This window comes from Schistocerca gregaria, chromosome 6 (genome assembly GCF_023897955.1).
Source record: "Schistocerca gregaria isolate iqSchGreg1 chromosome 6, iqSchGreg1.2, whole genome shotgun sequence".
NCBI classification, from domain to species: domain Eukaryota; kingdom Metazoa; phylum Arthropoda; class Insecta; order Orthoptera; family Acrididae; genus Schistocerca; species Schistocerca gregaria.
Window position 1 is genome coordinate 563380244 of NC_064925.1, and position 25432 is coordinate 563405675.

The 25432-nt window shown below is 46.8% G+C and overlaps 1 protein-coding gene across 1 annotated transcript in view; it reads left to right on the forward strand.

Moving 5' to 3' along the window:
• LOC126278940 (protein dachsous) overlaps positions 1-25432 on the forward strand; it is a 287615-nt gene that overhangs the window by 200649 nt on the left and 61534 nt on the right. Inside the window, exons 18-19 of the mRNA XM_049979218.1 lie at positions 21844-22092; positions 23842-24130. Of these exons, the coding sequence (XP_049835175.1) occupies positions 21844-22092; positions 23842-24130 (538 nt within the window). The remainder of the gene's footprint in view (positions 1-21843; positions 22093-23841; positions 24131-25432) is intronic.

Here is a 25432-nt window from a genome sequence, read left to right on the forward strand (position 1 = left end):
CTTGGAACCCTCATCTGGTGCACAGTTTGCTCTTACCACTTCCTGTCCAGTCTTCTCTGCATGCCTGTCTGTCTCCCCTTCCAGGTGACTCGCTCTCCAGTGGGGCGCCTACTTTGAAAATTCCACCCTAAGATGATTTTTCCTTTTCAAAAAATAGTTTATTTTCTAGCGCAGTCATATACGATCTCAACAAGAAACCAGTGGTTTCGGCCTGCACCAGCCATCTTCAGATCGTTAGAACTATGCATAAATTCGATCCCTGACATTGACCATCTCGTTTCCCCTGTGTTTAAGAGTGAACTTGCCGGCTGCTGTGGCCGAGTGGTTCTAGGCGCTCAGTCCGGAACCGCGCTGCTGCTACGGTCGCAGCTTCGAATCCTGCCTCGGGCATGGATGTGTGTGATGTCCTTAGGTTAGTTAGGTTTAAGTAGTTCTAAGTCTGGGGGGACTGATGACCTCAGATGTTGAGTCCCATAGTGCTTAGAGCCATTGCACCTGTCTTTTGATCTGAAGATGGCTGGTGATGCCTGAGAACGCTGATTTCTTTTGAAATTAAGAGCTATTGCGCTATAAAAATAACTTTTTAAAAACCATCCCAACAAACACTAATGTCTACGGTACTACTGAGATGTCGTTTGTAACAGGAAGCGGGAAGTCGAGGGGACGAACGATTGATTGAGCGTTATGGGACCTTCACTTTTCATATCCATTTATTCAAAGAAAAAAAAAGTACGCTCCAAAAATTAATGCAATTCAACACGGAGTAGTGTCTCAAATTGTTCATTAACAAAAGTCATCCATAATTTCAGAAAAACGTAATAGTAAACACATCTCTGTTGAGGGGGGTAGGACGTCGAACGGGCCGACCTGCAGCAGGAGAGTCGCCACAGGACATTTTAGTTTCCACTGTCTATTGTTTTACAAGTAAATTCTTAAAACTTTGTCAGCATGACCAGGAAGGATTCAGGATTCGCACTCATAGCAGTGGAAGTGCAAAAACATAACAAAATAATTTTTTTTAGATATGAAATTTCATCAATTTTTCACGTACTGTTGGCTGCATTTGTTGCTGTAGGTACATTTTTCTTCACAAGTAAGAGAGATTCTTTGATGAAATTTGCACAGCATACAAACCATACTTATAGGTGTATGAAACTCTAGAATGTTCCAAATCTATTAAAAACTGTGGTACAAATTGAGATAATTAACTACAAAATTTGATTTTTTTCTAAACATGGTTTCTATGCTGTACAAAATTAATCGAACAATCTCCCTTACTTATGAAGAAAAGTGTACCTATAGCAACAAATGCAGCCAGCAGTACGTGAAAAAATTATGGAATTTCACATGTAAAAAAAAATTATTTTGTTATGTTTCTGAACTTCCGCTGCTACGAGTGTGAATCTTGAATCCTTCCTGGTCATGCTGACATAGTTTTATGAATTTACTTATAAAACTATAGACAGTGGAAACTAAAATGTCCTGTGGTGACTCTCCTGCTCCAAGCCGCCCCGTTCGACGTCCTACCCCCCTTAAACAATAGACTTGCATCTCTCGGGATCCTCAACATACGCAAATGTTGAATAAGAAAATATTTTAGCTGTCTAGTATAAACTGGTATTTCATGAAAGATCGCCAGCTGGCAGTAAGAATATTTACGCAAGGTCCTCCCTGAAACGACATGGCGACTTGTGTATAATCAAACGTAATAACAGCACAAAGCCCGACAGAGGAATAGCTCCCCTGTGCTACAGTCTCCCAATTTCTATGTCCGTTCAGTGATACCATTAACAGCACTAAATAAAAGACACAGTAGCATACAATTACGGTACATTAATATCTGTATCATTAGTACCGAACAAAAAGAAACCTTTCAAATAGACGTATATAAAAAGCAGTGTACTGTAGCTCTTCATGAAATAAAGCAACTTGTCATCTCTTCTATCAGTGTGTTATTGCGCAGTCAAATACTTGCATACGACGTCAATTTTGCTCTTGGTTCTTGCTTCTCCCGCCAATACTAACACTCATAAACACCTCCTTTACTGCTTGCGGAACAACACACTGCAATAAAATGCCACCTATAACAAACTTGAGTTAATAACGCACAGGGGCAACGTTGGAAGGCAACCCGCTCCACAGTAGTCCACAAGGCCACTTCGTGGGAAGCTCGAGAAGCACTACAAGTGGTTTATTACGACACCGTGATCAGTGCCAATCTCCGATATCGAAAACACTTAGCATCTTCCGCGGCACTGCCTACCTCCTTGGACATAATCACAGCTTGGGCACATAATCCACAATGCATGTTCCAACCCAGTTTGCACGCCTCGCGCTCCAGCGAACAGCCGCGTCCTCGGCGTCGGACACGAAGCCGATGCCCTTCGGAGGTGAAGTAGCGAGCCGCAAGCGGGCACAGAGCCGGCACGGCACGTGGTTCAAATGCCAATCATTTCTGCGGTACGTGTCCTGTAAATATGATCGTCCTGTTTCTAGTCGTTCATGGTATTCTGTTCTATCGGAACGTAAGGGACTATTCTCGGAATAACAGTTATGTACGAACTTTATGTACATCTTTAAAGTAAGTAGACAGGTAAAAGATTTTCCACTTCATAGCATACGAAAAAAACTAATTCATGCGTCTCTTGTGTGTTAAACGTTATTTTTTACGTGTTACATGCTGACAAACGGTACAGATAGTACTTATTGCATCAGTTTTTTTTTTTTTTTTACTTACATTGTTCGGCGAATCTGGCGCAGTTTTAGAGATGCTTTTTCGATACACGCAAATGATCACTAGGTATGTCAGGGATCACTGCAAAGAAAAAGCTCGTTTCGTGAGTATAGTGACATTGTTGGTCCACATCAGAGTGAAAATATCTTTATTTTAAACCAGTGCTTCAGACCCTCATGAAGTCATTGTAAATCGCTGAGATCTGAGGCCAATACTCGCCATTTCATCTCCTTTCGCCGCGGCTCTTTTGATTGCAAGCAGCAGTTCAGCCGATTGAAACAATATTAATGTTAATCCTAGGCTGTAACAGAATGGCAGAGGTGGAGAATATATCGAGCCACACCTTCGGCTGCATTGTTTTTGAGTGTACTCTGCTGATCTGAAGAGATTCACAGACAGTTTTACTACCTACGGAAGGAGCCTTGTTGTAGTCCGCTCTGCTCATTATATGTCTTCTATGTACTTAGCGCTATAGCGTTTGTTAATCAACGAACGAGCGGCGAAACTAACAAATCGTGATTTCTGACTTTCCACGGTATTATTGTGAAAATCAGTCTTGTAGTTGAAGTATAAACGCTGAAAACACAGTGCATACAAGGTCCCAGCTGAATGGCGCAGACAGATTATTCCATTTTTTTCCAATTCCTTAGTGATGATATCATCATTTTCTAAACAATGAATTTTTGGGTGTGATCTAAGCCACGAGAACGGCGTGTGTGTCAGTTCTGGTACCACCATTATATACTTCGCTTAGGGGTCGTAAGAATAAGATAACAGAGATAACAGTCATTTTCCCACTCTAAGTGCAAAAATGGAGTATGACAGGAAACTCCACAAAGCAGTATACAGTTGCTTCCGGAGTAGGCACAGAAATGTATTTTTAAAAAGCCCATTTAGTGGTCGCAGGTAAAAAATAGAACACGTGATTTTTAGTCGGTCACTTTGTCATTCACACATTTCGTCTTGGAGACACTCTGAAAAAAACAATACTCTTTCATTCGGCATTGATCGTATCTTTCCTAAGTTCCATTCGCTCGTTAGAGCTCACATGCCCGCCCCTGATAGAAGCCGTTCAGTTACGTGAAAGAAGCCGTTCATTTATGGGCAATGGATAATGAACTGCGAACAACAGAGAAAATGGAAAAATATTGGTATCCCTAATGCTAGAATAAATATTTTTAGTTTCTCATATGATTCGTATTAATACCAGACGACAATACTTTAGGTGTTGGCATACTTCGCGAGTTGTAAAACTCGCGTCAAAGCAAATACTGTTAAAAAAATCGAAGAAAAATGCAGTCAACTGTTATGTGGACTGATTTGTCTGAAAGCAAGAAATAAAATGAATAATAGAAGCATCTGACGCGCCTTTGAATGATGCTCGGTAAATGTACAGCTTGTAGACTGCACTGTGTACGTAATCCACCAGACATTTATCCTCTGGTACTCTTTAAAATTATGAGATTCTAAGTTAAACATTAAACTTTAAATTCTCAATGGGATTCACGTTTCGGTAGGCGATTTGGAGCATCATTCGAAGGCACCTCAAATCTTCCTCTAATCTGTTTTCCTTATTACTTTTAGAAAAATCGTTTCATAAAACATTTGATGTTTTTGTTCAATTTTTTTTATTTCTAAATTTTTATTGACTCTTAAAGACCACACCAATGTAACTTTTTTTTTATTTCACATAGCTAACAGCAAGTATTCGTGAAAGATTTCCCTTTTCTCTCGAGTCAGTAATTAAGCTTTTGTTAATTACTTTACTTTCAAGCAATTTAATTTTTTAATGCAAAACTAGACGTTATGCCGGTAATTTTGTCCATTTCGCACTCTTCGTTCGCACCTGTCGAACATTTGACCAGAAGAGAAGAGTGAGAGAGAGGTAGTGGTGGACGCGTAGCGAGAGGTGCCTCGAGAATCCAAATACAGTGTTACGGCTAAAGGGGAGGGCAGGTGAATGGAGAGAGACAGTAATCGCGTCAGTTTGATAGGCAGCGGTCCAACTGCGGCCTTTAATGACGATTCCAGTAATTTACGACACGTTGAAACCGCTTATTGAAAATAATTCACCGCCGGACAGAGTCTTCGCCCTTAAGGTTGCGTACGACTCGGGCGTCCACTAAATCCGGGCCCGCTCGTCGGCCATTCATCTTGTCGAGATCTCCGGAGGCAGCCGCAGCCACCTGGCCGGAGATGACGTACCGCGCGTCCCAGGCGCTCGCTGGACAATGCGCGCGGCTCCAGGGCCGCCTCGCAAGTCGACGGCGGCGCTGCACTCGTATGCAGATCGCGCCACTCGCCCTGATTTACAGTCGCCTCTCGGTCGCTCCCTGTGCCTCCCTCCCCATCCCCCAGAAAGTCCCCGGTAATTTCCTTTGGCTTCGGTATTGGGCTGCAGGGTTGCCGGGACGGAACGATTATCCCCCGGCTAAGGAGATTGGTCATCCCCATTTTGGACAAGAGCTCGGTTGCGCCGGTACAATTCTGTCTCAGGAAACCTCAGTGTCGGAGTCTCTGCTTTTTTATTCACAATTCTATAGATCGCATGTGGGGGCATGTAGACAGTTTACGAAGATAACACGTCAGCTGAGCACAACATGATCACTTACAATTGGTTTTGAGTGACCACGATTGGCGCTAAATGGTCAAATGACGCTTTATTTTGGTAACGAGATGGGGTACTAGTGCTGACGATGACTCGTAAAGTGTCGAAACCGGTAAACTGCCAAAATTCCACCAAATGCCATCAAGACAATTGTTAATTAAAATGTACACTCTAAGACAAAGAAAACGACTCACCACGAAGCAAATATGCGAATGGGACGACAATATGTAGACATGATATACATGTGTAGGCAGACATATGATTACAATTTCAGAAAAAAGTATATGATTTAATCAAGAGAAAGAGCCTTTCACAAACTGGTCCACCCCTAATCCATATGAAAACAGATATTCGGCTTAACATTAACTGACAGAGTTTTTGCACGTCGTCCTTAGGATATCGTGCCAAATTCTGTCCTCTTGTCGTATTAGACCATCAAAATCTGTAGCTGCTTGGAGGCCCCGCTAATAACGCAACCCGGATGTCGACCGCCGTGCGGCACGGCACCCAGGAATGTTGATCTGAGCTGACATTTGTTTTTATAGCAGGACACCTTTATCTGTCATCCGCGCCACCATTCATCACAGAGGTACGTCGACGATATTCTGCGCCACGTTTCGTTGCCCTTCGTGGTAAACAATCCTGGACTTACTTTTCACCAAGATAGTGGCCGCTCGAACACTACTGCTTGTCTTTGTCCTTGCCTAATCCTACGTCGAACTGCCAAGTTGCTGGACCTCTCCCCAAATGAGAATTCTGGAACATTGTAGGTAATACCCTTCAATCAACTCGCGGTTTTGACATTCTGACGCACTGATCGGACAGAATTTTGTATGACATCCCTCACGAAGACACCCAGCAACTCTGTCAGGCAGTGTTAAGACGAATAGCCAAAGTTCACGTTACCGCAGTTACCGTATGCACGTGGCTAATCCTTTGTCAACATGTCGGTGCTTATCAACTGGAATTGGAGTCGAGCTACGTTCCATATAAGCTGCAACAACGCCGTCAAAATGGTTCAAATGGCTCTGAGCGCTATGGGACTTAACTTCTGAGGTCATCGGTCCCCTAGAACTTACAACTACTTAAACCTAACTAAGCTAAGGACATCACACACATCCATGCCCGAGGCGGGATTCGAACCCACGACCGTAGCGGTCGTGCGGTTCCAGATTGTAGCGCCTAGAACCCCTCGGCCACAATGGCCGGCTAACGCCGTCAAAAGAAAACTTTTTGATCGGCCCCTTATACACTGCTTTAAAATAAATAGTACACCCTTTAGAAGCTTACAGTTCACTCAAGATATGGAGTACATTAAATGATTGCATTTACAGATCAGTAGCAGAACGTATCGACCCATGCGGAAACGCCCAACTTAGCACATGGTATAACGTCCACGGGCTGCACGCCTGCTCGTACTGTCCACGTATTTCTGTAAGAGGAGTTCTGGTTGAAGGGTCGCACGAGTCAGTTCTCGTTCCATCGTATCCCACATGTGTTCGGTTGCAGACAGGTCCGTAGGTAGCGCTGGCCAGGGAAGTTGCTTCACGTCTTCACGGGCAGTATGTGAGCGAACATTATCCTGTTGGAACAGCACATCACCTCCCAGCTGCAAGAACGATAAAAGAACCGTTACAACAAGATTCTTCTCGTACCGAACGCTGATTAGCGTCCCGTCCAGAAAGAGAGGTGAACGAGAGTTGTAGGTTGAGGCCTGGCTTTGAGCCACTGTGTCTCGGACGAATGCACTGTGCGAGACAGCGCTCACCAGATACATTTACGTCATGTGCGCGAACGATCTTCGCTTGCCTGCAGGCAGAATCTGCTTTCATCACTGAAGACCACGGCGCGCCATTCCATCTTCCGAGACATCCTCTGACGGCACCAGTAGAGCCGTGTATATCGATGCTGTGGCGTTAGAGGAAAGTCGGCGAGAGGTGTGCGTGCCCGTATTCCCGCTGCTAGAACCGGTTCGCAACAGTTCGTCCTGACATTTCTGGTGTCACAAGCTGTCCTATCTGTACTTCGTAGCTGTACGATCTGCCACTGCTGCACTTACAGTAGGACGATGCTCGCTTGCGTCTGTACTGCGTGGACCTCCAGTACGTCCATGGAAGAAGAAATAAAAACTTTGAGGTTCGCCGATGACATTGTAATTCTGTCAGAGACAGCAAAGGACTTGGAACAGCAGTTGCACGGAATGGATAGTGTCGTGAAAGGAGGATATAAGATGAACATCAACAAAAGCAAAACGAGGATCATGGAATGTACACGAAATACGTCGGGCGATGCTGAGGGAATTAGATTAGGAAATGAAACCCTTAAAGCAGTAAAGGAGTTTTGCTATTCGGGGAGCAAAATAACTGATGATGGTAGAAGTAGAGAGGATATAAAATGTAGACTGGCAATGGCAAGGAAAGCGTTTCTGAAGAAGAGAAATTTGTTAACATCGAGTATAGATTTAAGTGTCAGGAAGTCGTTTCTGAAAGTATTTGTATGGAGTGTAGCCATGTATGGAAGTAAAACATGGACGATACATAGTTTGGACAGGAAGAGAATAGAAGCTTTCGAAATTTGGTGCTACAGAAGAATGCTGAAGATTAGATGGGTAGATCACATAACTAATGATGAGGTATTGAATAGGATTGGGGTGAAGAGAAGTTTGTGGCACAACTTGACCAGAAGAAGGGATCGGTTGGTAAAAATCGTAGAGGGAGACCAAGAGATGAATACACTAAGCAGCTTCAGAAGGATGTAGGTTGCAATAAGTACTGGGACATGAAGAAGCTTGCACAGGATAGAGTAGCATCGAGAGCTGCATCAAACCAGTCTCAGGACTGAAGACCACAACAACAACAATATGTTCAGCACACCGTAGAATATATTTAGAATGTACACATAGAGAGAACTCGTTCAAATCACATCTGCACCAACATGTTCTCTTCTGTATCTTCAGCATTACACTTCCTTTTCCGTTTTCATCTTTCAGGAAACTTGTTTCTACACGGAAAAGAAAGATGTGAGAGTGCTGGCGCAGCACCTCCAGCTTCTGTTGACAGTTCCGTCGCGCCACTCGGAAGGCCCCAGTTTGCCCCCTTTCTAACTCGCTCGGTTGGCAGGAGGAAGCACGAACGCCTCTCCAAGGCATTGTTGCCTCTTTCCTTCACACATTTCACTACACTGAGCTGTGAGCATTCTGTGCTGAAAGGTAGACACAGACGGCGCTCTGGTAACTACACCACTAAACTGTCTTTGATACCAGTATCCCCCAGGTGGGATCTGTCGCCAGTGGACCAATATCGACGCCGCCTTTCCAGGTGCAGTACTGTTTTTCCGGCAGTGTATGCCCCTCGGTATGAGGTGACTTAATCCGACCACACTCTTCTGTGCTTCTTTGTCCCTCGTTAACGGTGATGTGTCGGTGCGCGTGGCGTGGCCTGAGGGAGTCACAGTGTCAACGCGGGGCCTCGCGGACCACCCCGGTCGGCGGTAATTGCGGCCGCAGCCTGCCAGCCAGCTATCTGGTGGCGGTGTATCGGCGGCCGGGCATCTGCGGCCGTTTCCACAGGTCCCGGTGACCCGCGCCGGCTTAACGGCCGGCCCCGACAGATACCATCGCACCGAATCTGCCGCGCCACGTGAATATCTTAATTGGCGAGCCTGGCACCCGCCCGTACCTGCGAGGCCGATTACCACGGCCGTGCGTGCGGCGACGTGCGCCGTGCGTGGGCCCGCGGCCGCCGAGCCCGCTGCGCTCTTCCCTCTGAGTGTCTGCTAAGGCCGGGCTGCTCCTCATTCGTAATACAGAGTTCGGTTTGCAAGGATCGCTAGCGCACTCTCCTCTACATACCGCCACATTTATACTTTTCCCGGAGTAAAATAAACTTCGGCCGTACCGTTGGCGAATCATATAAAACCGTTACAGCTCCCAGTTTATATAAATACGCAGCGGAGTAAGTCTTAAGCCCCACGAGGCTGCTCACGAGTTGCATATGCAAAGGAAAAGAGAAACTTTTCGACACAGAAAGCATGGAGATACCCATAGAACTCCGGAGGCAGTCACTGCAAGTGAGGCGTTGTGCAACACTGTGTGTTAAAATCCCGGCAACGTACGTTCCTAGAAGATTCAAACAGCATGTTTTGCATTCTCCTACATAAAACTCGCGAAAATACCACGACTGTAAAATTAGAGGGATTACAGCTGACACGGAGGCCAGTAACAGAGCAGCTCGACTCGCACCCATTTAAGAATTGAAAACAGATCTCCGGCTTTCTCCACGCAGATGGCTGCGGACGTCCGAATGTACCCCACCTGCGACTCACCCCTCTTGCAGGAAGTGTTCGGCTGTGTCGCGTGCACAGTTAAACGCTGCCCTGCTACCGACGAGCTGACTCCTGCACTAGCCGGAGCTGTAGGTGTGCAGTGACTGAGAAACTCTACACACAGCATAGGCTGGCACAGGCGTCCTCTGTAGGTCTGCTTCCCGATTCTGCACAGCAACGACCTTCGCTGGCAGTCTTTGACATATGGGGAGCATTCTTCTAGTATGGCTCGCCATATAACCACATCTCGATCTACACTGTTGACGTGAAGACCAGCGTCTTGTTGACCTCCCTAACGTCCCTGTACATTATGTATCGCGAGACATACATAGACCTGCTGAACGTACATCGCTTTCTGAATGGTGCAGTTTCGCATCGTCACCTAGAACTCGGCCTGTAAAGGACGGAAGCCACTCTGCTTTGAGGACAGCCAGAGTGACGTGACTCCTTCCGTCAGAGCGCGGTCACCCCGGCAGGAGGAGCAAGGGGTCGCTCCCCTGCTGCTGGTGGCGTGGGCGGCAGGCGCGCCCTCGGACAATGCTCATTGTACGCCGGCTGCATATTGACAATGAACAATTAGGCGCTCATTTTACTTTTACACCGGCGTCATTCAGAGGCGCGCATCCTCCTTTTGTGTCGCGTCTGTCGGGAGCTTGCCTCACGAAGGCGAGAGATGGGGTTTCCGTGATCCCCGCACAGCCCTCTCCGCGTCACGGCTACAGTACCCCTTGTCAACATAACCGCCGGCTCTGCTGCCATTTTGCAGCTCTTTCAGATGAGGAACACACACATCACTGGAAATTAATTCTCTTCTCCTATTTCAGTCGCGGTTGCTGTTTTAGGCAGCCAGTGGACAGTAGACCTAGGTTAGTGCCTCTCGTACCGCTTCTTTTCGGTTTCACAAACAGATAGTTTCAGAGCGTTTTAGATTCTGTTAATCAACATATTCACGAACTAGACTGCGAACCGGCGGCTGTGTTATGTATGAGGAGTCGAACCCAAGACCACTGCTAGTGCAGTCTAGCTCCGTATTATGTAATTCCCTTGTTATCTGGTACTTGCCGAACGATTTTGATTTGGTGTGGATATCTTAAGGTTGGACAGCTTCTAACATACACTGCTAAGAAACAATATGGTACACTTTGCTCTAATTTATACCTGGCAATGCCCTTCACGTGTAAATCAGGCATTGTTCGATGTGTAATACATAAAGCAGTTCGGAGCACCACAAAAGTGTGCGACTGTTTTGAAAATGTTGAACGTAAAGGAGAGGTGATAAGAAGTGCCGTACCATTGAAACTCGCTACTTGCAAGTTGCCGGTTGCTGACAGTGGTCTCCCAGGTGCAGCTAGGTAGCTTGTTCGCTCGCATGCCCTTTCATGACACATCTACATCTACGTCGCTACTCTGTAATTCGTAGTTAAGTTCTAACCAGAGTGTTCATCGAGCCACTTTGAACTTATCTCTCCACCGTCCCACTCTCTAACAGTGCACGCGGGAAAAACGCAACACTTAAATCGTTCCGTGCGAGCTCTGATTCCTGTCCTTGCATTACAACTGCCATTTCTTCCAGTGTAGTGGGCACCAACAAAATATTTTCCCATTCGGTGGAGGAAGCTTGTGATTGAAATTTCGTGAAAAGATTTTGCAGTAACGAAAATCGCCCTTGTTTTAATGATTGCCGCCCCAACTCGCATGTCACGTCCGTGCCACCCTCTCTCCTATTTATCAACAATACGAAGTGCGCTGCCCTTTTTCAACTTTTCCGATGTCCTGCGTCAACCGTATTTGGTAAATATACATGCCGAGCTGGAATAATCCAGCAGCTAATCGCCAAGCGTAGTGAATTTGCTGCTTCATCTGCGTCCTGCCAATAAAACGCAGTCTTCGGTTCGCCTTACCCATAGCCTTATCTACGTGATTTAAGTTGTTCCTAATTGTTATTCCTAGGTATATACTTGAATTGAGAGGCTTCAGATTTGTGTGATTTATCGTGTAACCTAAATTTAATAGATTCCTTTTGGTACACACGCGGAGAACCTCACATTTTACACTATTTAGAATCAGTTGCCGTTTTTTGCACCACACATTTTGCGATCTTGATGTCTTTACTAGGTGGTAAATTGCAGCATCGTCGGCAAACAGCCCAAGACGGCTGCTGAGATTGTTTCCTAAATCACTTATATCGGCCGCCCAATGTTGCCGAGCGGTTCTACGCGCTACAGTCTGGAACCGCGCGACCGCTACGGTCGCAGTTTCGAATCCTGCCTCGGGCATGGATTTGTATGATGTCCTTAGATTAGTTAGGTTTAAGTAGTTGTAAGTTCTAGGCGACTGATGACCTCAGAAGTTAAGTCCCATAGTGCTCAGAGCCATTTTAACCATTTATATAGATTAGAAACAACAGAGATCCTTTTTACCTCCTTGAGGAATGACAGATTTCACTCCTGCTTTATTCGATGATTTTAAGACAGCTACTACGAATAGTGAACTTTCTTGCCAGAGGTCACGAACCAGTCGTACAACTGAGGGGGTGCTCCTTAAGCATGCAGTATCGGTAGAGGCCACTTGTCGGGAAAGGTACGGAAAGCCTTCTGCATATTCAGAAATATGAAATAAATTTGAGATCTGCTGTCTGTAGCACTCGTAACATCAAGAAAAAAAAAATGGTTCAAATGGTTCTGAGCACTGTGGGACTTAACATCTGTAGTTATCAGTCCCCTAGAACTTAGATCTACTTAAACCTAACAAACCTAAGGACATGACACATATCCATGCCCGAGGCAGGATTCGAACCTGTGACCGTAGTGGTCGCGCGGTTCCGGAGTGAGGCGCCTAGAACCGCTCGGCCACCGCGGCCGGATAACTTCAAGAGAACAGAGCGCTAGTTGTGTTGCGAAGAACGGTATTTTCTTAATCCTTGCTGACTGTGTGTCACTAGATCGTTGTCAAGGAGGATTCGAAGAAGGGACGTTGGTAAAATTTACTCCAAGTTTCTATCTCCATTCATGTAGTCTTGAGAAATCGGAGGGATGTTTTTGAAACGTTACGTAGTAAAGAACGGAAAGATCACTGTGACAGCCCGAGGGAGGTGGCGCAATGGTCGGCACACTGGACTCGCATTCGGGAGGACGACGGTTCAATCGCGCGTCCGGCCATCCCGATTTAGGTTTTCCGCGATTTCCCTAAATCGCTTCAGGCAAATGTCGGGACGGTTCCTTTGAAAGGGCACGGCCGACTTCCTTCCCCATCCTTCCCTAATCTGATGAGAGCGATGACCTCGCAATTTGGTCTCTTCCTCCAAAATCGTCAACCGTGACAGAATGAACTGCAACAGAATGGATCACACTCGCGTCTGATGGGCACCCGTTGTCGCACCACTCACATCGTACAAACGCTAGAGTGGTTCGCCCGGCCTGGCCACGCCCAGCTCCTCGAGCCGAGTCAGTGTCCCGCCGCGAGGAACATCTCCGTCGACGAGACGCCACGCACCGCCTCCCCGCCTGCCACGCCACTGCCGAGGCACCTGAGTCGCCGTCACGCCGAGCCCGGCGCGCTTTCACAGGACCGGCGGCTCGCAGGTGCGCCGGTACGCCACAGGCGGGCGTCAAAAGCGTCTGCCGGTAGCCGCAGCGAGCGCTCGGTCGCGTCTCTCTCTTAATCCGATTCAGTGGGGCCGGCTGCGCCAGTTCCAACTAGAGTAAACAGTTTTTGCCGGCGGCTCGCGGCCGCACGTATGCGGCCCACGGCGCGCCTTGACGGACAGGCGGCGGCGGCGTCCGGGCGCTGACAAGCGGCTATCTCGCGTCCTATCTGCCTCCGCCGGTGCTCCGCCGCCCCCGCCATCGCGGCCCGCCATCTCGCGGAGCCGCTGGCGGCCGGGGTCAGAGTTCGCCTCCCCCGCTCCACCCCGCCCCGGCCCGGCCGCGGCTCGTTACTCAGCCGAAAGCCCGCCCCCTCAATACGGCAGACACTTGTTAGGCGCCGTCACACTTGGCCCCTGCTGCCCCTATCGCTGCTGCTCTTTTTACGCGCGCGACGGCGGCCAAGTGCCACCATTAACCGGCCGGCCGGCCGCCCCATCGCTTGTTTTATCAGCATAATCGCTGCATCGCCGATGCGCCGCTGTCTAACATCGCAGACACACCGCGCCAGAATGCCATTTTCCTACTGACTCGTTTGCCTCCACCTTGAAGCGTTATCTGACATCGGCGCAGTCACTTGTGTGTGGGCCGGCGAGTACTCGAAACTATCGGGGACACGCCGGATTCCGCAGTATCTCTGACGCGGAGCCACCGCCGATGCGAGCGAGATGTATTATATCGCGCTACTGCGACGACAGTGCGTCGAATAATGGCACTCGCCACCTGTAAGACAGTGGTTAGTTCTTCTTGTTTAGTCTTACAGTGTTCTCACAGGCCGTATTTGCACTATTGGTAAGAGTTATTATGTGGATGTTAGACCGTCGCCTAAGGCATCTTTCTGTGCCTTACTGTCCATATCCTAAGGCTCGACACAACTTTGGTGAAGTACGCACATGACTTTCGAAAAATATGCGTGTTGTTCGGACATTTTGATGGACGTGCTACGGTTCTAGAGTTCACTCTACAAATTTTGGATAGTTCTGCACAATTTCGCGAAGAAAACAACAGTACTCTGGAAGACTTTTTAATCTTGCATAAAATTTATTTGCGAATAAAAATTATGATCATATTTCTGAATCCCCCCCCCCCCCCAACAATTCTATAGAAAACCTAATGACATTTATTGTGCAATAATGACGGACTCAAATAACATACAAAAAAAAACACTTTTGAACTCAGAAAACTTTGTCCACAGGTAGGAGAACTGACCGACTCCCAACCGGTTGGCCATCTGCGCAACGGTTACTTAGTGTTTCGTTCTCTAACTTAAATTAACCATTCAAACTAATATTGTAGCAGAGGTAGATTTTGCAGCGTTTTTAATGGTCACGGTAACATACTATTTTCAGGTGTAGCATTCTAGAATCTGAAGTACTGCGGAGATTTCGTGACAGGAATTCGCGGTTCTCTTTTAATTTATTTATCAGAGGCAGCGAAAACTTATTTTCAGCTTTGCAAGACGATCATGACCACACCCTAGCTACAGAGCATTTATCAAACAAAAGAACATCATGAAACTATGAAAAGAAAAGGCGAATATTTGGATGACATACCCTTAAGGCAAAAAGTACGTAACAATCGGATAACAAAGAACACGTCGCTGAGAAACATACGCTCGATTGAACTATATGATTATGTTCGTTCAGTCAGTGCTCCTCTGCAGTTGTCGCTCAAGTGTAACTGAACCATAACACTCATAAAAATGCAGTCTCCTCGGCTTGGAAGAATTTTACGTCGTGGGTGATAGCAGCATTCTATTTACTTAAGGTTTTATGTGGAGCTCTTCTGGAGCTATTCAAAATTGTGACGATAATTTTTTCTAGAAATAATGCGGTTTTATTCAAGTTTTTTTTACAGTGAATTCTAGAACTATAGCATATCTACCAAGAACTGTGAAAAATCTATATCTCTCGAAAGTCGGGTGCCAACTTCATATGACTCTTCAGACATCTTAAGAGACTATATAGACTCAGTTACTATTTTCCTACTTAAAAAGCTCAGCTAACCGAACTGCTTACATCTAACCACGGAACGCAAAGATCGCGGAGTTGTGTCGATGTTTGTTATGAAGCTCGTACTGCGGGACAGTTGGCCCAGTTTGCTTTATTTAACATTAAGTCTAATTTCAAAGAAGAAGGATTGCGTAAAGGAGCAGAAGTAAAGGGAGGTAGCAGTATTTCAAAATTCTGACTAGAGCGTGGAGAACCAAAAGCTGCGAACAGACAATAATCGGCACCACACACCGAAGAATGCACTTGGAGCTTTAGTTGACTACGACACATTTCTCACATCCTCCAAGCTACTTGTTTCACAAAGTAACGCACAATATTCATATTTTAGGTTCTCGTTTCGTTGATATTTCTTTGATTCGCGCTCCAGTACCGTGAGTCTAGAAATAACAATAAGAAAAAAAAAACTGCTGCTTGTCTCACACACGTAGACCGCACTAAAATCTCGTACCTCTTTAAAGCTAGTACGGCGCAGAGTCCAATTCTAGGGCCATCGATATAAAGACTAATTTAGCTTTTCTATATCCTATTTCTCTCGAGGGAGAATGTATCCTTAGGGAGCAACTTCAGCAAAAATCATGAATTTTCAAAAACAGCTAGATGCCAATCATATCAGTCGTTTAATATTTCGTTTTATTTCATGAGTTCTTCAGAATGTAGCAGTTATTTCTGTTTCATCCTTAACTCAGCGGGTAAGACAGAGAGAATGGTCACTTCAGTTTAAAAAAAAAAAAAAGATGCATGCAAACCTAAGGAAGCTATGAAGTAATACATCAGAGACTTTCCTCTCTTTCCTGTCTCATGGCTTCCGTTGCGCCGCGCAAATTCATCTTTGCGGCTACGGGCAGAGTTTACACTCTCTTGGCGACCTTCGGCGCGCGATACAAATTACCTGACGAACTGCTCCACAGTCTGATCGTAAACGTTTATGGTCGGAGCCGGATTAGTTCTCCGCAGTACTACAGGCGTATGAAATCAGTCGAAATAAGGATCGCCAGCTTCGCTTTCCACCGCAAGACACGGTTAAACTCAGTATCCAGCCAGCAATTAAAGAGCGTTTAGCAACCCAACCACTTACAGAAAGATACCGGCATCCGACTGCTTGATGCCTACTAGCAGCTGCAGCCTGTAATATTCACAACAACAAGACAGAAATATAGCACAAAAACAGTAGGTCAAGAGACACACAAAAACACTGCAATCAAATTTCCATGGGAATGAATATTATGTAGTGGCGTCACTCGCGAAGTCCACCTCGTTCAGTAAACACCGCCGACCGGTTAACTATTCGCCTCCACACCCTAATGCCCACGGAGCGTCTGCGCACTCGCTGAACGCCAGCAGTCGCCCAGGAAAGCGGAGTAGCTCCACCCGGAACATACGGCAGCGCGTGGGTGAGCACTTTTAGAATCTCTCAGTCTTCCGTACTAACAGAAATAGCTCTGCCGATCACGGAGAATTAAAAAAAAATGGTTCAAATGGCTCTGAGCACTATGGGAGTTAACATTATGGTCATCAGTCCCCTAGAACTTAGACCTTCTTAAACCTAACTAACCTAAGGACATCACACAACGCCCAGTCATCACGAGGCAGAGAAAATCGCTGACCCCGTCGGGAATCGAACCCGGGAACCCGGGCGTGGGAAGCGAGAACGAAGAATCACCTTCTCCCGACTTCTGAATTCGATTATGAAAACACACCTCCACCGCAGAGGGCACACTCGCTGGGTGCCAACACTCCCATAGAAAGCCGCAACGGTTCGACTAGGAATCACGCCCGCGTGCGGGAAGGCGCTAACGGAATGTCTTCATTTTCTGTACTTCAACAAATCTCTTGTCTGATCGCGAAAGATCACCTACTCTCAACTTCTGAAGACACGATTCTCCACCTCAAGAGCTCTGCCGGCCGACTACTTGATTTCGTGAGCTCCAAACCGCCTCACAAAATGAAAACTTTTAGGCCTTCAGGAACGGAAGCGGAATAGTGATGAGGTCCCATACTCCGAGGAGCGTAGGGGACGATGCGGCAGGCCCGCACCGCCATACTAGACAAGGTCCTAGAGGAGGTGGTTTCCCTGCTCCTTCCTCCGACCTTAATGTGGATGAATGCAGGAGGATCTGCAACGAATTGATGCATGGTACAGGGAATGGCAACTACATCTCATTGTAGACAAGTGTAATGTGCTGCGAATACACAGAAAGAAAGATCGCTTATCATTTAGCTACAATATAGCAGGTCAGCAACTGGAAGCAGTTAATTCCATAAAATTATCTGGGAGCAGGCATGAGGAGTGATTTAAAATGGAATGATCGTATAAAGTTGATCGTCGGTAAAGCAGATGCCAGACTGAGATTCATAGGAAGAATCTTAAGGAAATGGAATCCGAAAACAAAGGAAGTAGGTTACTGTACACTTGTTCGCCCACAGCTTGAATATTGCTCAGCAGTGTGGGATCAGTATCAGATAGGGTTGATAGAAGAGATAGAGAAGATCCAACGGAGAGCAGCGCGTTTCGTTACAGGATCATTTAGTGATCGCGAAAGCGTTGCGGACATGGCAGATAAACTCCAGTGGAAGACTTTGCAGGAGAGACGCTCCGTAGCTCGGTACGGGCTTTTGTTGAAGTTTCGAGAACATACATTCACTGAGGAGTCAAGCAGTGTATCGCTCCCTCCTACGTATATCTAGCGAAGAGACCGTGAAGATAAAATGAGAGAGATTAGAGCCCACACAGAGGCATACCGACAGTCTTTCTTTCCACGAACAAAGCGAGACTGGAATAGAAGGGAGAACCGATAGAGGTACTCAAGGTACCCTCCGCCACACACCGTCAGGTGGCTTGCGGAGTATGGATGTAGATATAGATGTAGATGTAGACCAGCCTCTGGCGAACAGAACAGTGAACGGGACTAGCACACGGGACCAGCCACGAGAAGATACGTAGCCTAACACACCTTGACCGACTCTTCTACTGCCGTCATTGTCGTTGTTTCTTGACGAATGGGTGCCGTCTTCATCCCCTCCTCAGGATGCACCGGATAGAGGGGGAGGCCAACTGAAGCGAATCGCGCTTCTCCTCTTTATTTGCAGCACCGGCGCTAGGTTGTCTGCCGCGGTGCGCTACATTGATTTTATTATCATTGCGGCGCGTTAGCTTCGCGCCGCTGAGCGAAAGCTGCCTGACAAGGGAAAAAGTAAAGCGGTCGCGAGTTAAGACGGTGCATCCTCCCGCGTAAATGCGTGCCGGGTTGCGGTCGGCAGTGAATCACTTCCTCGCGCCGCGAAATTTACGAGCGACGCGCACACCGGCGCTCGTAAACGTCGTGGCCAGTGCAGTGCAGTGCCCGGCGCGCCGCCGCTGTCACCCCGGCCCAGCTGGCGGGCGCGACCGCTTTCCGCCCGCCGCTCTCTCCACACACCACCCGCGGGCGCCCGCTCCCTGCTGTCGGTGGCCGACAGGGGGCCTGCGATTAAAGGTACTGAGCGCACTTCTCACTGACGACGCCTCGCACTGTGCTGTTTCCGCTGCCGTTCTGACTCGATTCGTGGATGTGCCGTGAAACTCGCGAAACAAGATTAGAGTCAACGTTCCATCGTATACTTTCTTGCCTTTCCTTAAAATACAGCCGGTACGTCGGATGAGAAAATAAGAAAAATTCTACCACTCCCTGCTCTGAAATAAAAACGTTCGTCTGTGAACATTAAACTTCAGACACCTTACTCCTCCAGATGTTTTCCTGATTTTCATTTATTTACATAGTTGTCTTCTTTACTTGTAGTTGTGTTACCTAGCAGCGGTGCCATTGAGCAACGTACACCCACTTTCGGCAAATTTTCGTTATTTATTTTTTGTGAGTAATAGATCGGGTACGAAATAATTATAATTTTTTTTCTGAAGATAGTATTTCAACATTCTTCTCATTCTTGTTAGAATTATAAAACACTGTGTCGCAAGAATATATGCCGTTTGGTGTTTCAGTATTTTTTTCATCCGTTGCATTTTGGTCATTTAAATTTTTGGTGGGCTGTATCGTACATGAAATTGTTATACGTAAGAAGTCATTCTTTGTAGGAAAAGTTTTAATTGGACCGTAAATAACTACTGATACTGAAGTAAGTAAATGAAATATTAAAGTAAGTATAACTAATGTATGTTAGTGCTAAGTTTCCACGTAGGGGGAAGTGAAAAAAATAAGCGAAATTCATAATGAAGTTATTTAATTAGTTTTGAACAGAATACGCCTCAATCAAAATATAACTGTAGCCTTTAGTAAAACATTTGTAACACGGATAGTTAAGACTGTTCAGATGTGTCTGGGGCGCAATTGTCGTGAGCGCAACCCTCATAAATTTGGGATTAATCCAGTCTTTTTCGTAGGCTGCATTGGTCGTAAGACGTTGTTTCCTGTAGTGGATGTTCTCACTAGCCTACGATACTATACAGTATTTCTTGGAACAGTATATTTCTCACTCGCTCCCCCGATTGTAATTTGGAGAAATGTGACTTTTTCTACTACTTCCTTTATGTTATTTTCATTACATTTATGTCGTGACTTCTCTGTATCTGCTTCTTAAAGGTTAAGGCAGCAAAAATTATATGTGTTTTTCCGGTACAGCCCGAAACTTGCTTTTTGCGATACAACCTGACTGCACCTCTGTGTAGATTAACGTCGCCATTATCATAACTTGTTATTACAATGTCATAACCTACAATATCGAGAATAACAGGTATTGGATTAAAAACGCAGTAAAATTATAATATTACTCACCTCCAAACAAAACACAACAGTCCTCTGTTGAGTCCGTGCACTGGAAAACTCATTAGAAGTAGATGACACGCACAGCTGTTTTGATTCTAAATCGCTTTCCTCCGTAATTCTCACTACAGCGGCGCTTTAGGTGCCCCACCTAGCACTAGAGCTCTTATCAGATACAATCCGCTGCCCCGACACTGTCCGACCTTCCACTACTGCTTTATTTACCAGCCTCTCATTTTGAATTAATTGGCCTAACTTTTTTGAGTACCGTTCAGTGTAATTAAGATTTCCGCGATCAAGACCAGAGGATGAGGCGACGCTGACCGCTCGCCATATCATTCTCTGCCAAACGGCGTCGTTTAGGTGTGATACGGAGGGGCACTGCGGCCAACTCACGGCTCTCGCGGCTGTTGTCAGAATGCCGGACCTTGGAGCCGCTGCTTCCCACTTAAGTATCCTCTCACGTGCCTATGAGGACTGTGTTCCAGGCCCCCCACGAAGTAAAATCCGTGTCAAGTACTGCGATCTGAAGTCGGTTCCTCCACATTGAGAGAGAGAGAGAGAGAGAGAGAGAGAGAGAGAGAGGGCGAGAGGGAGGGAGTGGGAGACGCTCAGTGCTCTGCTACTGGGGAGGACACATTGGAATAGGACATCTGAAAATCGTCTAAACTAATTGATTGACTAGATTTAGCTGTTCTACACCGGCGCCAATTAGCCATCCCATAAAGAAAACGTGTATTATGCTTCCTCCCAGCGAAGACATCTCAGACGAAGTAACGAAACAGTCCTGACTGTCAGGTGTTTGCTATTTGTAGCTCGGGCATCACTTGACTGTGAGTATCTTACTGAACGCATATGTCTTTGTAATGAGACGAGAGCTCTTGTTCAACTCTTGTTTTCTTCGTCCTCTGTATACACTGTGGAAGTCATCCTACAGTATATGGTGGAGGGTACTTATTAGGAACGTTAGCGATTTGCATGTTACTCCATTCGTATACTGAGGTATGAGAATCTGTATGCGTCGATATGCTCTCTAATCCCTTTCACTCTCGCCATTCCTACGACGGAGATAGCAGAATTGGTAAATGATTTTCCTCGAATACCGATTCTCTAAATTTATCAAATGGTTCAAATGGCTCTGAGCACTATGCGACTTAACTATGACTTCAAATGGCTCTGAGCGCTATGGGACTTAACATCTCAGGTCATCAGTTCCCTAGAACTTAGAACTACTTAAACCTAACTAACCTAAGGACATCACACACATCCATGCCCGAGGCAGGATTCGAACCTGCGACCGTAGTAGTCGCGCGGTTCCGGACCGAAGCTCCTAGAACCGCACGGCCACTCCGGCCGGCCTAAATTTATCGCAAAGGATCTCCGGAGCACAATGTCCCTGTCTTTCAGAGATTCACATTTAAATTCTTTCAAAGTCTCTACTGCACTTGCATATGGGCTATGCTGACCCGTTACGTTCCTAGCAGAGCTCGTCTTAATTCGTTCGGTAACTGTTCTCGTATCTTCTCAACATCGTCACACACGTACTTCCATTCTAATGAATTCGTACTACCTACTAGCCCCCCAAAACACAGAATCACTACTTTATTGTTTTAATGCTGGCCTTCCTAAAATAAGTGATATACAGTAGAGCTTGAAACCCGCGTTACGTTGCAACTACTGAGCTGGCTTCGCCACTCGTGCACAGTGGCTCGGCAGGGGCCGCGAGAGCAGGGCAGAGTGTGAGCCGGGTGTGTGGTGGGTGCCGCAGGTGGTTCGACTACGAGCGCCAGCGCTCGTACAGCTTCCAAGTGGTGGCGACCGACGGCGGCCGCTACGACGCGCGCTCCACCCGCGTGCCCGTCACCGTGTCGGTGAGCGACGTCAACGACAACGCGCCCAGCTTCACCAGCCACCCCTTCACGGCCGTCGTGCCCGCCTACACGCAGCCGGGGCACGTCGTCGTCCGCCTCACCGCCGAGGACGCCGACGCCGGGGCCAACGGAGAGGTCGTCTTCGGGTACGTGCCGCTGCGTCGACAGCCGACTGGCGATCCCTCACTGTCGCCACTTTCTCCTGCCCACGTTGGGCTGTATTGTCGTGAGGAGTGTGCACAACCACCTCCCACTGCACAACTTCGTACTGTTGAAACAAAAAGTGCTAGCGGCAGCCTGCTTCATTGTGGGACCATCACTCTCCACATCCAGCTTTACGTCTCATTACACTACATGGTTGTGAGGAACCTGCAGAACCGACTTGCACTGCACAGCCGCGTTCTACAGTACATACGACACTACAACTAGCAACCTATTTCATTCTGGGATTTCGTCAATGCCTATATTTTTCCTCAAGTCCTGTTTCACTTCATCAACATGAGAAAATTGCAGAACTGGGTTACGTTACTACCTAAATAGCAAAACTCATCTACTATATTTATTATCTCATGTCCTATCCTAATTCTCTCAGCATCGCCCGATTTAATTCGACTACATTTCGTTAACCTTGTTTCGCCTTTTTTTCTTTTAATATCGTCGTCTTAAGACACTCTCCGTACCGTTCAACTACTCTTATAATCATTTTCTATCTTTTACAGAATTACAGTGCCATCGGTAAAGCTCAAATTTTTATTCCTTGTCCCTGAAATATAATTCTGTCTCCAAATGTTTTGCTGAATAGTCTATAGACTGAATAATATCGAGGGCAGGCTACATCCCAGTGTCACTACCTTCTCAACTACTACATCCTTTTCGTGCCTTCTTCTTTCTGTACAATTTATAAATAACCTCTCGCTCACTGTATTATACTTCTGCTGCCTTCAGAATTTCAAAGAATTTATGGCAGTTGACATTGTCTAAACCTTTCTCTGAGTCTATAAATGCTATGAACGCGAGTTGCGTTTCTCTGACCTATCTTCTAAGATAAATCTTAGGGCCAGTATTGTCTCGGATGTTCCCACATTTCTCCGGAACGAAACCTTCCCAGGGGTCAGCATCCACCAGGTTTTCCATCCTCCTGTAAATAATTCTTATCATTATTTCGCAACCATAACTTACGGGAAGATACAGTGCAATCTCTAAGTAGAAAAGAATGGTGCAATTCCATTTGTAGACGTCGAAGTATACAGGAGAACGAAGGGCACACTGGGCACAGAGTATATTCACCGCTATGAGCGCCTTTTTCTTTGCAAGTGGAATTATTACCTTCCATATGAAGTGTGAGGGCAATCGCCTGTCTAATATATGTCCCGTGGCAGGTAGAATAGTTCTGTCACGGTTGTGCCTCTCATGGATATCAGAAGTTCTAAAGGAACGTTTTTGTTACGTAGCGTTGGTTCCAGCAGTGTTTTTGTACGCAGATATTGTCGTGTTTTTGTTGATGAGGATGAAACAAGCAAATAACTACTTGATGTCTCGGTTTAAATAAGGAATGGGATTTCCTAGTCTCGTTGACGTAGTGAATATTTTCGTGTGACAAGCTTGTTTTTGTGTACACGAAAGATCCATTGAGCACGGAGCAGCCTTTTTTTTTCTTTTTCTGCTTTTAGTTATTGGCTTTCGGAGCGTGGCCATACAGGTGCCGTAGCACTGGAAATGTTATACTAGTGTTTGTTTTGACAATTGAGAGTATACATTAGTTTAAGTCGTACCCTGGTATGAAGTTACAGAGACTTAAGAGAGGACAGATGTGCGGTATACGGGAACAGGCAGCTCAGGATTAGACGGGGCAGGCCGTGCAGTGTGAGTGAGAATGTGTGCGGTGTGGTGCGCAGGTTCGCGGGCGCGCCGCCGGCCAAGTTCCGCGTGAACCCCAATACGGGCGTGGTGACGGCGGCCGACAGCCTGGCGGGCGACGCGGGCCGCCTGCTGCAGCTGCACGTGCTGGCCCGCGACAAGGGCAACCCGCCGCGCTCCAGCGCCGGGCTAGTGGAGGTGCGCGTCGCCGACGCCCACGGCGCCGCCGCCGCCGCCGCCGCAGAGCCGCCCAGCCTGCGCTTCCACAACGCCTCCTACTACGCCTCCGTCGTCGAGAACGCCGCCCCCGGCACCGAGGTCGTGCAGGTGAGTGCACACCTCTCCCAGCCGCGTCGTGGGCTCACGCACTGTTCGCAGTGTCCGTGCCTCGGAATTTGCTCTAGTCCCTCCTCTTCTAACGAGTTAACACTGTTTTGGCACACCGATAACACATTTTTGAAGCTATACGAAACGTCCTCTACGCTATACAAGGTGTTACAAAAAGGTACGGCCAAACTTTCAGGAAACATTCCTCACACACAAATAAAGAAAAGATGTTACGTGGACATGTGTCCGGAAACGCTTCTTTTCCATGTTAGAACTCATTTTAGTTTCGTCAGTATGTACTGTACTTCCTCGATACACCGCCAGTTGGCCCCATTGAAGGAAGGTAATGTTGACTTGGGTGCTTCTGTTGACATGCGACTCATTACTCTACAGTACTAGCATCAAGCACATCAGCACGAAGAATCAACAGGTTAGTGTTCATCACGAACGTGGTTTTGCAGTCAGTGCAATGTTTACAAATGCGGTGTTGGCAGATGCCCATGTGATTTACGGATTAGCACGGGGCAATAGCCGTGGCGCGGCACGTTTGTATCGAGACAGATTTCCAGAACTAAGGTGTCCCGACAGGAAGACGTTCGAAGCAATTGATCGGTGTCTTAGGGAGCACGGAACATTCCAGCCTATGACTCGCGACTGGGGAAAACCTAGAACGACGAGGACACCTGCAATGGACGAGGCAATTCTCCGCGCAGTTGACGATAACCCTAATGTCAGCGTCAGATAAGTTGCTGCTGTTCAAGGTAACGTTGACCACGTCACTGTATGGAGAGAGCTACGGGAGAACCAGTTGTTTCCGTACACTTTTGCGAATGGTTCGTCCAACAATGTGTCAATCCTCAATTCAGTGCAAATGTTCTCTTTACGGATGAGGCTTCATTCCAACGAGATCAAATTGTAAATTTTCACAATCAACATGTGTGGGCTGACGAGAATCCGCACGCAATTGTGCAATCTCGTCATCAACACAGATTTTCTGTGAACGTTTGGCCAAGCATTCTTGGTGATGTCTTGATTGGGCCCAATGTTCTTCCACCTATGCTCAATGGAGCACGTTATCGTGATTTCATACTGGATACTCTACCTGTGCTGCTAGAACATGTGCCTTTACAGGTACTACACAACATGTGGTTCATGCACGATGGAGCTCCTGCACATTTCAGCCGAAGTGTTCGTACGCTTCTCAACAACAGATTCGGTGACCGATGTATTGGTAGAAGCGGACCAATTCCATGGCCTCCACGCTCTCCTGACCTCAACCCTCTTGACTTTCATTTATGGGGG